General features: G+C 52.5%; 1 protein-coding gene across 1 annotated transcript in view; it reads left to right on the forward strand.

Moving 5' to 3' along the window:
* ADGRA2 (adhesion G protein-coupled receptor A2) overlaps window positions 1-11,828 on the forward strand; it is a 59,669-nt gene that overhangs the window by 28,150 nt on the left and 19,691 nt on the right. The window contains exon 3 of the mRNA XM_011993510.1: window positions 2,698-2,769. Coding sequence (XP_011848900.1) covers window positions 2,698-2,769 — 72 coding nt within the window. The remainder of the gene's footprint in view (window positions 1-2,697; window positions 2,770-11,828) is intronic.

The following is an 11,828-nucleotide window of genomic DNA, read 5'->3' on the forward strand; positions in this document are numbered from 1 at the left end:
GATCACCTGAGGTCAGGAGTTTGAGACCAGCCTGGCCAACATGGTGAAACCCTGTCTCTACTAAAAATACAAAAATTAGCCAGGCATGGTGATGGGCACCTGTAATCCCAGCTACTCTCGAGGCTGAGGCAGGAGAATCACTTGAACCCAGGAGGCGGAGACTGCAGTGAGCCGAGATCGCGCCATTGCACTCCAGTCTGGGCCACAGAGCGAGACTCTGTTTCAGAAAAAAAAAGAAAAAGAAAAAAGAAAACTGAAAATGACGTGCACTTGCAATAATTTGTTGTTGTTGTTGTTGTTGTTGTTGTCAGCTCTCTGTTAAAGAATCTGGGGTATTTGAAATGGGTTAAAGGCTAAAGAGTTGGGAAAATGTGAGGAACCACCCCCACCAACACCACCTCTGCCCCAGGCTGGGCAGAGCTCTCAAATTGAGATCTCAGGTTTTAATATTGAGGATTGGGAGTTGCAGAATTTTTATTTTATTTTATTTTTTTTGAGACTGGGTCTCACTCTGTTGTCCAGGCTGTAATGCAATGGTGCCATCATAGCTCACTGCAGCCTCGAACTCCTGGGCTCAAGCGATACAATCCTCCTCCCTTAAGCTCCTGAGTAGCTGGGACTATAGGTACCATGCCACCAGGCCCAACTAATTTTTTTTAATTTTTATTTATTTATTTATTTTGTAGAGACAGAGTTTCACTATGTTGCCCAGGCTGGTCTTGAACTCCTGGCCTCAAGTGATCTGCCCATCTCAGCCTCCCAAAGTGCTTTGTTACAGATATGAGCCACTGCACCCAGCCCCTTGTCCAACATTTAATGTAAACTCTAGGGTATAGGAAGGGCATGAACTGGGGGTGGAGTGAGGCAGGCTTTGACTTTAAAGTCAGAGCCTGTTACCTGCCAGGCATGATGGCTCACACCTGTAGTCCCAGCTACTCAGGCAGAGGCAGGAAGATCCCTTGAGCCCAGGAGTGAGGCTGCAGTGAGCTCTCACTGTGCCACTGCACTCTAGCTTGGGTGACAGAGCAAGACCGCGTCTCTAAAAAAGTTTTTTTTTAATTTTTTAAAGAGCCTGTCACCGCTCAGAGGCCACCCCAGCCCCACCAGCGCCTGATGAGATCTTTAAAGGCCTCTTAGAGGCCCTAAGAATGGTCAAGATTATGATTACCACGAACACCCCATGTATGAAGTGAAAATAAAACTATCCTAACCCGTAAAATGAGAATAATAAATACAATAATAAAATGAGTTAGCAGAAGGTCTAATATCCCATATAATGAATACTGTGATGTACTTTTTGACATATCAACATTGTGCATGTGTGTGTGTGTTTGTGTGTGTGTAAGCATTTTGGAAACCCCACCAACCTACCCTGCTACCTATCACTTCCCACCAGGAAATGTCACCATTGGAGGGACCATTAGGCAGGCACTGGATGGGTGGGAGGGATCTATGGAGTGGGGAGAAGAAAGGAAGGAGATGAGGTCTCCACCCCTCCCATGGCCCTAGAAAGCCCCTTCCACACTTTTCCATGCTTCCCTCCATCCTGGCCACTGTCTTCTCCACAAACCAATGGAAGATGGAGCAGCTGGAATGTCAGCCATCAGGGGTCTCCCCACTGCCCCTGATCTGTTCACCCACCACTTCTAGGAAGCTTCGAGGCTCATCTCTTTGCCAGCTCCTCTTGGGGCTTGTTCCTTCCCACTTCCCTCTCCCTTCCAGTCCAGCTTGGAGGCTGCTTGCTCAAGGAAAGGCCCAGGGCCTGCACCTCCGGCCTTCCCAGGTCAGTTCTCTACCCTTAAGACCAAAGAAGGGAGACCCTTTGCCTCAGCCCAGGGCAGGCAAGAGTTTGGGCGGAGAGGCTCATTAAAGCTTTCTAATAAGCAATTAACTGGGGGATGAGCCCTTTGGCTGGCCTGGATCTCCCTCCTCCCAGCAGGGAGCTTGGCAGAGAAAGGCTGAGTGGGTGGGCGGAGATGAGACATTCGGTCTCTCTCAGTCGCTTGGGGCCCCTTTCCTCCTCCCCTAAATACAAACGAATAAATAAATGGAACCCGGAGGGCACAGTGACTGAAGCTGAGGCCTGGCTTCCCCTACACTCGGGGCTCCATCAGCTTTCTGCCAAGGCTTCAGAAGGATTGGGAGGCCAGGGTGCGGCCATTGTGCACGCAGGCCCTCTGAGATGGGGGCCTGTGAGGTCCTCAGCTCACAGGTAAGAGTGCGCAAAGCTCTGAGGAAGGGCAGCTCCCGCCTGCCTCCAGACCTGCTGGGCATCCTGGCCCCGTTCAAGCCATTCTCCCCACCACTCTTCTTGGGATATTGGGTGAAGGGCTTGAGCAAAGATGAAACTGTGAAGGGCATGACGGGGCACTGAGGGTCAACCCTGTGGTTCCAGAATGGAAACGGGGCATCACAGCATCACCTCCACCTGCTCAGCCCACCTCCCACTTGCACACAGAGCCCCACGTCGGAGCCCGGCTTGGGGGAGACTCAGGGCAGAAAGGTCTGACCTGGGGCTAGGTGGACCGTTGGCCGGCTTCTCCCTATAATCTCCGGGAGTAGAGGGTGGGGCTGCTGCCTCGCACAACTCCAGGGGGCGCCGTTGACACAGATGCAGGCTGGCCCCACCAGTGGTGAAAGCGGATGCTCAGCACGTAACAGCACCTTCTCCTGTCTGTGTTCTCTCTGTCCCTTCAGGCTCTTAAGCAACAACAAGATCACGGGGCTCCGCAATGGCTCCTTCTTGGGACTGTCGCTGCTGGAGAAGCTGTAAGTGCTGGGGAAGGTGGGGCGGAGGAGCGGGCTGGCCATGATGGCAAGGGGTCACCCCGGGGAGGAGGAGGAACGCTGGTCACTGAGTGACTTTAGAACCTGCCGGCCGAGCAGGGCCGGGAGTTCGACCCAATGGGACCCTGCCCAGGGCTTGGCCAACAAGGAGAAGCCAGAGAGGCTGGTATGGAACGAGAGGCCAGCTCCTCTGCCCGACAGGGCGAGAGAATAGGGGAGGGGCTCTGAGAAGCTCATTAACGCTCTTTAATGAGCAATAAGCTGTGAGGGCCCAGCCCTCAGCTGGCCTCCCCCTCCCAGCTGGGGGCCCAGCATAAAAGGGCTGAAGGCGGCTTAAAGCGACTGACTGCGGCCCTTTTCCGCCTTTCCTATGAACAAATCAACAAACAAAGCCCCAAGGGGGCTGAGGGTGGGGAAGGCTGATCCTTTCCAAGCCTCTCCCCCACTCCAGCCCACCCAACCCTGGTTCAGAGCCGCCTGGGCAGCAGCGGCCTTCAGGCTGGCCTTGGCCCTGGGGCTGCCAGGGCCCTGCTAGCCGGCTGGAACCTCATTCCCAGAGCTGGGGCCCTTGCGTCTGGTGGGGCCAGAGTGGGGAAGAGGGTTATCAAGGAGGAGCTGGTGGCTGTGAGTTGTTAGGGAAATGGGGGGACACAGAAGGCCTGCCCTCTTCGCATGGGGAGCTGGTGGAGAGGTAGGGTAAGCTCTGGGTGGGAGACCTCACTCAGCCACTCGGGCTAGTCACTGAAGCTGCCAGACTCGAGAATGGAACCACCCTCTGTCTAAGTTCCCTGCTCCGTTGGTACACTCCAGGGACCACAGCCTGGACCACAGCTCTGGGTCCTTGCCCCTCCAAAGAGGAAGCCTGGGCCTCCCACCTTTCCTAGAGTCTGACTCTTGCTTTCTCCCTCACGGCCCCATCCCCTCTCCCATCTCTGCTCCCATCCTGCTAGGCTTTCCTAGTTTCTCCGACAGGGAGGGCCCTTGGCCCCTCTAGCACCATTTTGCCCAAAAGCTTTGGGTCAGTGCAGTGGGAGACACAAAAGAGTGAGGTGTGACGCCTACTCAAAAAGAGCCCAGGCGATTGCAGTGCAGGGGAGACCACAAACAATGCTATGTATATTAGAATTAAGTATATTGGGGGCTGGGCGTGGTGGTTCTGTAAATCCCAGCACTTTTGGGAGGCCGAGGCTGGAGGACAGCTTGAGCCCAGGGGTTCAAGACTACAGTAGAAGTGGGGTTGAGCTATGATTGTGCCACTGCACTCCAGCCTGGGTAACAGAGTAAGGCCCTGTCTCTTAAAAACACACACACTTAGGCCAGGCGCAGTGGCTCACACCTGTAATCCCAGCACTTTGGGAGGCCGAGGTGGGTGGATCATTTGAGGCCAGGAGTTCGAGACCAGCCTGGCCAACATGGTGAAACCCCGCCTCTACTAAAAATACAAAAACTAGCTGGGCATGGTGCTGCATGCCTATAATCCCAGCTACTCGGAGGGCTGAGGCACCAGAATCTCTTGAACCTGGGAAGCCAAGGTTGCAGTAAGCTGAGATTGCACCACTGCACTCCAGCCTGGGTGACACAGCGAAACTCCATCTCAAACACACACACACACACACACACACACACACACACACACACACACACGGCCGGGCACGGTGGCTCATACCCGTAATCCCAGTACTTTGGGAGGCCGAAGTGGGCGGATCACGAGGTCAGGAGTTTGAGACCAGCCTGGCCAACATGGTAAAACCCCGTCTCTACTAAAAATACAAAAACTAGCTGGGCATGGTGGTGCGTGCCTGTAGTCCCAGCTGCTCAGGAGGCTGAGGCAGAAGAATCACTTGAACCCGGGAGGTGGAGGTTGCAGCGAGCCAAGATCGTACCACTGCACTCCAGCCTGGGCGACCAAGCAAGACTCTGTCTCAAAGAAAAGCAAAACACACACACACCCATAGATTAGGGCTCCTGTCAAGTTCAAAGGAGGTGTCAGCAAAGTCCAAAGAAGTGTTCACAGGTAATGGAGACACAGTATGGATGTGACATGGTATTGAGATCTCTCACCATGACAGCAGTCTCGTGACGGAGCCTCCATGACACCCATTCCACTGTGGAAGGGAAAGCCTCTGGCCCCGAACCCCTGAAGCTGTGAGGAAAGAGTGATGGCCTGGCTGGGCTCCTGGGAGTGGGAAGGCACAAATCCCATATTTGGGCAGAAAGGCAGAGCAGGCTGTCTACCAATCTGGGACAAGCTGGGGATAGCAGGGGACCTGGGATGGTGACAGTGAGTGGAGTCCCACACGGCTCCATGCCCAGGTCCCTCTGACCATCTTCTCTGTGGCTCACAGACAGTGGTCCTGATGCAGAGAAAGGGCTGCCACCGAGCTGCTACCTAAAAGTCTCCTTGGTGCCAGGCATGGTGGCTCATGCCAGTAATTCCAAAGCTGTGGGAGGCAGGCAGATTGCTTGAGCTCAGGAGCTCAAAACCAGTCTGGGCAACATAATGAGACCTGGTCTCTAGGAAGAAAAAATTTTTTAATTAGTCAGGCATGGTGGTACGCACCCGTAGTTCCAGCTACTCGGAAGGCTGAGGTGGGAATCGCTTGACCTGGGGAAGTTGAGGCTGCAGTGAGCCATAATTGTGCCACTGCACTCCAGCTTGGGCGAAAGAGTGAGACTCTGTCTCTCTAAATAAATAAATAAATAGGTCAGGCGTGGTGGCTCACACCTGTAATTCCAGCACTTTGGGAGGCCGAGGCCAGCGGATCACCTGAGGTCAGGAGTTCGAGACCAGCCTGGCCAACATGGTGAAACCCTCTCTCTATTAAAAATACAAAAATTAGCCAGGCATGGTGGTGGGTGCCTGTAATCCCAGCTATTCAGGAGGCTGAGGCAGGGAGAATTGCTTGAACCTGGGAGGCAGAGGTTGCAGTGAGCTGAGATTGTGCCATTGTACTCCAGCCTGGGCGACAGAGCAAGACTCCGTCTCTAAATAAATAAAAATAAAAGTTCTCTTGGGTGTCAACAAAGAGGGAAAGTGGCTAAGCATTCGAGAGCTCTGCATCCTCTGCTTAGCCCAGGCTTGGTCTTGGAGGGCTGAGTCACAGGAAACCAGATGTCCTTCCAGGGGTCTTTGGAGGAAGGCAAGCCTCAGTGGCCTCTTCAGCCCCTGCCCTGCCCCTCCCAGGCTGGCACCTCCCGCAGTGGCTCTTCCTCCTCCTCCTTAGCACAAGCAAGAAGGTGCTGTTCAGAGCCCCTGGTGGGCTCACTGACATCTCCCCTTCTTCAGCCTTGCTCCTGTCTCCTCATCCTTCAGTCTTATGAGAGCACATTTTTCTGATGAATATGAAAAGGTGGCCTGTCCTTCTCCAGCACCAAGGCTCCAGAGGCTGCATAGCAAGTACACCCTGAGCACGGCAGGCAATCAGAAGAACGAGGGCAACAGCAGCTCACAAGGGGCGGCATCTGGCTTGATGCCAAGTCGTGCGATGTAGGAGCAGCGCTAGAATGGGAATTCTAAACGCTGAGTCCCAGCTCCTGCTCTGTGCTAGTCACCCCATCCATTCATTCTGTAGGTGCTCACTGAGCCCTTCTATGTACCAGGCTCTGTTCTAGGCATTGGGAGTGAGCACAGGAGACCAGGTGCCTGCCCTCCTGGCCCTTACCTCTACTGATAGGACCCAGAAAATAGCAAATAGATGTGTTGTGTGTCTGGAGGCCGAAATGCAGCAGAGAAAAACAAGACAGGGTAAGGAGGAGAGAAAGCCAGAGGGCCAGGGGTGCTATTTTATGTAGTGAGGTCAGGAAGGCCTTGCTGATGACATGCCTGGGCCTGAGACCTGAAGGGGCGAGAAAGGAAGCCTGGATTTCTCAGGAAGGATGAAGAGAGCAGGCATTGCCAAGACCCCTGGGTTCAGGGAATGCCTGGGGAGTCTGAGAAACAGAAGGGCAGTGTGAGCTGGCAGAGCGAGCCAGGGGGATGTGGCAGGAGACAGGTAGGGTATGATGCCGGGGTGGCCACCGGGGTGGCCTTCGATTCCTCATTGTCAGAAGAGCTGGGGTAGACGGGGTGATTGGGGATGTGCATTATGGATCTAAAATTCTATGATCCTTGGATGTGTGTGGGACACCCACAGCGCCCATAGGGAGAAGATGATCACAGAACCCAGTGACAGGGCCAGGCTTTCCAGAGGAGGGGCCATCTAGGCAGAAGGGTGCACCGTGGGCAGCAGGACAGGGATGGTGCTTGTTCAGGGCTGGAGGAGCTCAGGGTCTCCAACATGGTCACTGATCACTGCTGTATTTATATATACAAATACTTTTTTTTTTTTTTTTTTTTTTTTTTGAGATGGAGTCTCACTCTGTCACCAGGCTGGAGTACAGTGGCATGATCTTGGCTCAGTGCAACCTCCATCTCCCAGGTTTAAGCGATTCTCCTGCCTCAGACTCCCAAGTAGCTGGGATTACAGGCACGTGCCACCACAACTGGCTAATTTTTGTATTTTTAGTAGCCGGGGTTTCACCATGTTGGCCAGGCTGGTCTCGAACTCCTGACCTCAAGTGATCCGCCTGCCTCCCAAAGTGCTGGAATTACAGGCATGAGCCTCCGCATCTGGCCACGAAGACATTTTTTAAAAAAGGAATTGATTGACATGGTTATGGGGGCTGGCAGACCCCAAATCAGTAGGGCAGGCCAGCAGTCTGAGAAGTCAGGCAGGAGCAGACCCTGCAGTCTTGGGGCAGAATTTCTTCTCTAGGAAGCCTCAGTGTCTGCTCTTAAGGCCTTCAGCTGATTGGATGAGGCCCACCCACATCATACAGGAGCATCTCCTTCATATGAGGTCAGCTGATGGAAGATGTCAACCACATCTACAAAATACCTGCACAGCGACATCTAGATTCATGTATGATTAAACCACTCGGTATTATAGCCTTGGCCAAGTTGACACAAAACTAACCATCACAACCACTATCCCCCAGAAGGAGAGGGCCCTTGGGTAATATAGATGCTGGGCCTCCCTCCTGGAGATTCTAATTCATCTGTCCCATGGGGCCTGGGAATTTTTTACATGCTATACAGGCAATTCTCATGCTCATCCAGGGTTAGGTGCCAGTGGGCAAGATGACCCCTAGACTGAGGGCCTATTCATCAGGAATAAGACTCTGCAGGCTGGCATGTAGTTGGTGCTCAGGAAACACTGATCCCTCTGTCCTGTCAAACTCAGATGTCTAGGCTTGGGCGGCTGAGGCCATGGCAACTTAACATCCCACAGTCTATGAGCAGCACGTCCCGTGGGAGGCTTGGGGCCCAGTCTGTCAACTGAAACGGAAGGTCCAGGCTGTTGCAGAATGTGCCTGCATGGCTTCCTTGGCTGAGAGCCCCTTGGGCCTTTGCAAATGGGCTGTGTGTATGTGAGGGGGTCACCTTGTTAGACAGGAGCTGAGAGTAGATCTGTGTGGTGTCCATTTTGCAATGCAGGATCCTGAGGCCAGCGTGGGCAGGGTGGGCAAGGAAGGGGCCACAGAGCAGATGCCCAGTGGGAATGTGTCAGACATGATTGTATGGAGGACTTGGGTCCAGAGAGGTTGGGGGTAGGGGTGGAGATGGGGGGCACACACCTTTATCAGCCAGGTAGGACAGACAGGAAGACCTGAGCTGGGCATGGTGGCTCACGCCTGTAATCCCAACACTTTAGGAGGCCAAGGCAGGTGGATCATGAGGTCAGGAGATCGAGACACTCCTGGTTAACACGGTGAAACCCCATCTGTATTAAAAATACAAAAAATTAGCAGGGCGTGGTGGCGAGTGCCTGTAACTCCAGCTACTTGGGAGGCTGAGGCAGGAGACTCACTTGAATCTGGGAGCGGAGGTTGCAGTGAGCCCGAGATCATACCACTACACTCCAGCCTGGGCGACAGAGTGAGACTCCGTCTCCAAAAGAAAAAAAGACAGGAAACAGAGCCCTGCAGAAACACCTCCTGGGCCGCCCAGGGAGTGTACAGAAGCCCCGCCTTGCACCTCTGAGCCCTCTCTCTCTCCCACCACCCTCCAGCACGGCCAAGCCTGTCTGTTTCTTAAAGGAAAGAATTTTGGGGCAGAGAGGAGCTGATGAAAGAGCACTGGACTCCATTTGGTGTGAAAAGCAGCTTGGAGTGGAATCATCCTTCCTTCTTTTACCTTCCAGTGCCTCTCCCAGCCCTGGGTTGCTCACCTGGAAAATGGGGCTATGAGGAGTTGTTACAGGAACAGAGGAGGAGTTCCTTACACAGAACACACGGCAGCACAGGCTTCCAGTACATGGCAGGCAGTTCCCTTCCCCTCTACAGAGTTCCCAGTTGCTAGATGTTACCCTGGCTGCCTGTCATTTGCATAGATTTGCCTAGAGTTCCCGGCCTTGAGCAGGCAATTGTGTAGCTGAAAAATATACGTGCTCCAAGTACAGCTGGTGATTCATTCCCCGGGATCCCTCACCAAGCACATGCAATGGGGAGCAGGCCGCAGGAAGACTTTTCTGGGGGGGCTCTGAGGGTGTCAATCACAGTAAGATGCCTCTAGACCAGGGACCAAGCCGGCCCCAGGACAGACAGCCCCAAGAGAGCCAAGGGAGTGAGACTGCATGCCTGCCAGCGTGTGGGTCGGTGTGGACACTGGCCCCCAGAGGCTTGTGCATGGCTAAAGGAAAGAGGCTGGGGAGGGGAGCCCGGTCAGCCCTGGGATGATTTGTCATTACTTAATGAGATTAATGAGCCCCGGGGGCTGGTATGCAGGGGTGCTGAGGCGCTCATTAGAAGCAGATGCTCATGGGAACGAACGAAAGTGGGGGCCTGGGGGTGGAGTGCGGCTCGCCCCACGCCAGGTGGCTTCCATTAATCTATGGGCGGGGCCAAGGGTAAGACTGCCGGGCTCTGTCCCTCCCCTCCTTCCCATCCCCAACAACACCGGGGAGGAATGCCGCAGAGAAGCTGCCTGGACTCCGGCACCACTGAGGCCCAGGAGGGGAGGCTGATAGGTTCAGGGACAGCCCGCTTGTTGGCCATAGTAGCCCCCGTGCCTGGCATGGGGTACGTGCTCAATAAATAACCTGTGGATTGGATCAGAGACAAGAGGGACCTGGAGGATGGGACTAGAACCTCTCCCTTCCTCCCCTAGACACTTCTATACCTGCAGGCTGTCCTGGCCCACTTCTCAGCCAGCCCCCACTTTCTAGTGAACCCTGGAAGTCTTGTAGGCCCAGGGAAGGCTGCTTTGTGGCCTCCAAACCTATAATTTGGTTTTCAAACCCACAAGCAGGGAGGTCTGTGAGGGCCAGAGGGAGCTGACTCTCTACCACCCCACCCTGCCTGTATGTGGGCGCGCGCAGACACACAAACACACACACACACACACACACACACAGACACGGTCATAAAAACTCACATGCTCTTTAATGGCTCTAGTGAGATATAATTTATGTGCCATAAAAGTTCACCCATTTAAAAAAAAGTGTGCAATCCAGTGGTTTCTAGTATATTTTACAGAATTGTGTAATCACCATAATCTAATTTTAGAACATTTTCATCATCCACAAAAGAAACCTTGAATCATTAACAGTCACTCCTTATTCCTCCACCCGCTCTTCCCCAGGCCCAAGCAACCACTAATCTGCTTTCTGTCTATAGATCTCCAAATCTGCCTGTTCTGGACATTTTAGATAAATGAAATCATGCAATAGGTGATCTTTCATAACTCGATTCTTTCAGCATGGTACTTTCAGGGTTCACCCATGTTATAGCACGTATCAGTACTTCATTCCTTTTAATGGCCAGATAATATTCCATTGTACGACTACACCACATTTTGTTTATCCCTTCATCTCTTGAATATTTGGGTGAATACTACTTTTTTTTTTGAGATGGGATCTCACTCTGTTGCCCAGTCTGAAGTGCAGCAGCACGATCTCAGCTTGCTGCAACCTCCTCCTCCCGAGTTCAAGCGATTCTCCTGCCTCAGACGCCTGAGTAGCTGGGATTACAGGCGCGCACCACCACGCCCAGCTAATTTTTGTATATTTTAGTAGAGATGGGGTTTCACCATGTTGGTCTCCAACTCCTGACCTCATGATCCGCCCGCCTTGGCCTCCCAAAGTGCTGGGATTATAGGTGTGAGCCACCGCGCCCAGCCTTTTTTTTTTTTTTTTTTGACAGACAGGATCTCACTCTGGCACCTAGGCTAGAGTGCTAGAGTGCAGTGGCATGATCATGGCTAACTGCAGCCTTGACTTCCTGGGCTCAAGCAATTCTCCTGCTTCAGCCTCCTGAGTAGCTGGGACTACAGGCATGCACTACCATGCCTGGCCAATTTGTTTTGGTAGAGATAGGAGTCTCACTGTGTTGCTCAGGCTGGTCTCGAACTCCTGGTCTCAAGTGATCCTCCTGCCTTAGCCTCCCAAAGTGCTGGGATTACTGGCTTGAGCTACCACATGTGGCCAGTTTCTACTTTTTGCCACTATGCACAGTGCTGCTGTGAGCATTCAGCTATGGGTTATTGTGTGGATGTTTGTGTATTTCTCTTGGATATATACCTAGGAGTGGAATTTCTGGGTCATATGGTAACCCAAATGTGAAACTGTTTTCCAAAGTGTCTGCACCATTTTACATTCCCACCAACAATTTGCAAGGGCTCCAGTTTCTCCACATTGTCATCAACATTTGCTGGAGTCCCTCTTTTTTATTATAGCTGTCTTAGTAGGTGTAAAGTGGCTTTGATTTGCATTTCCCTTACTGCTGGTGATGTTGAGCATCTTTGCATGGGCTTATTGGCCATTTGTGTGTCTTCTTGGATAAAATGTCTATTCAGATCCTTTGCCCATTTTTTTCAACTGGGTTATCTGTCTTTTTGCTATTGAGTTGTACAAATCCTATATGTATTCTAGATAGACATCCCTTATCAGATCTGATTTGCAAATATTTTCTCTCATTCTGTGTTCTCTTTCACTTTCTTGATGGTATCCTTTAAGATGCAATTTTTTTTTTTTTTTTTTTTTTTTGAGAGGAGTTTTGCTCCT

The sequence above is a fragment of the Mandrillus leucophaeus genome, unplaced genomic scaffold, assembly GCF_000951045.1.
Source record: "Mandrillus leucophaeus isolate KB7577 unplaced genomic scaffold, Mleu.le_1.0 Scaffold111, whole genome shotgun sequence".
NCBI lineage: Eukaryota > Metazoa > Chordata > Mammalia > Primates > Cercopithecidae > Mandrillus > Mandrillus leucophaeus.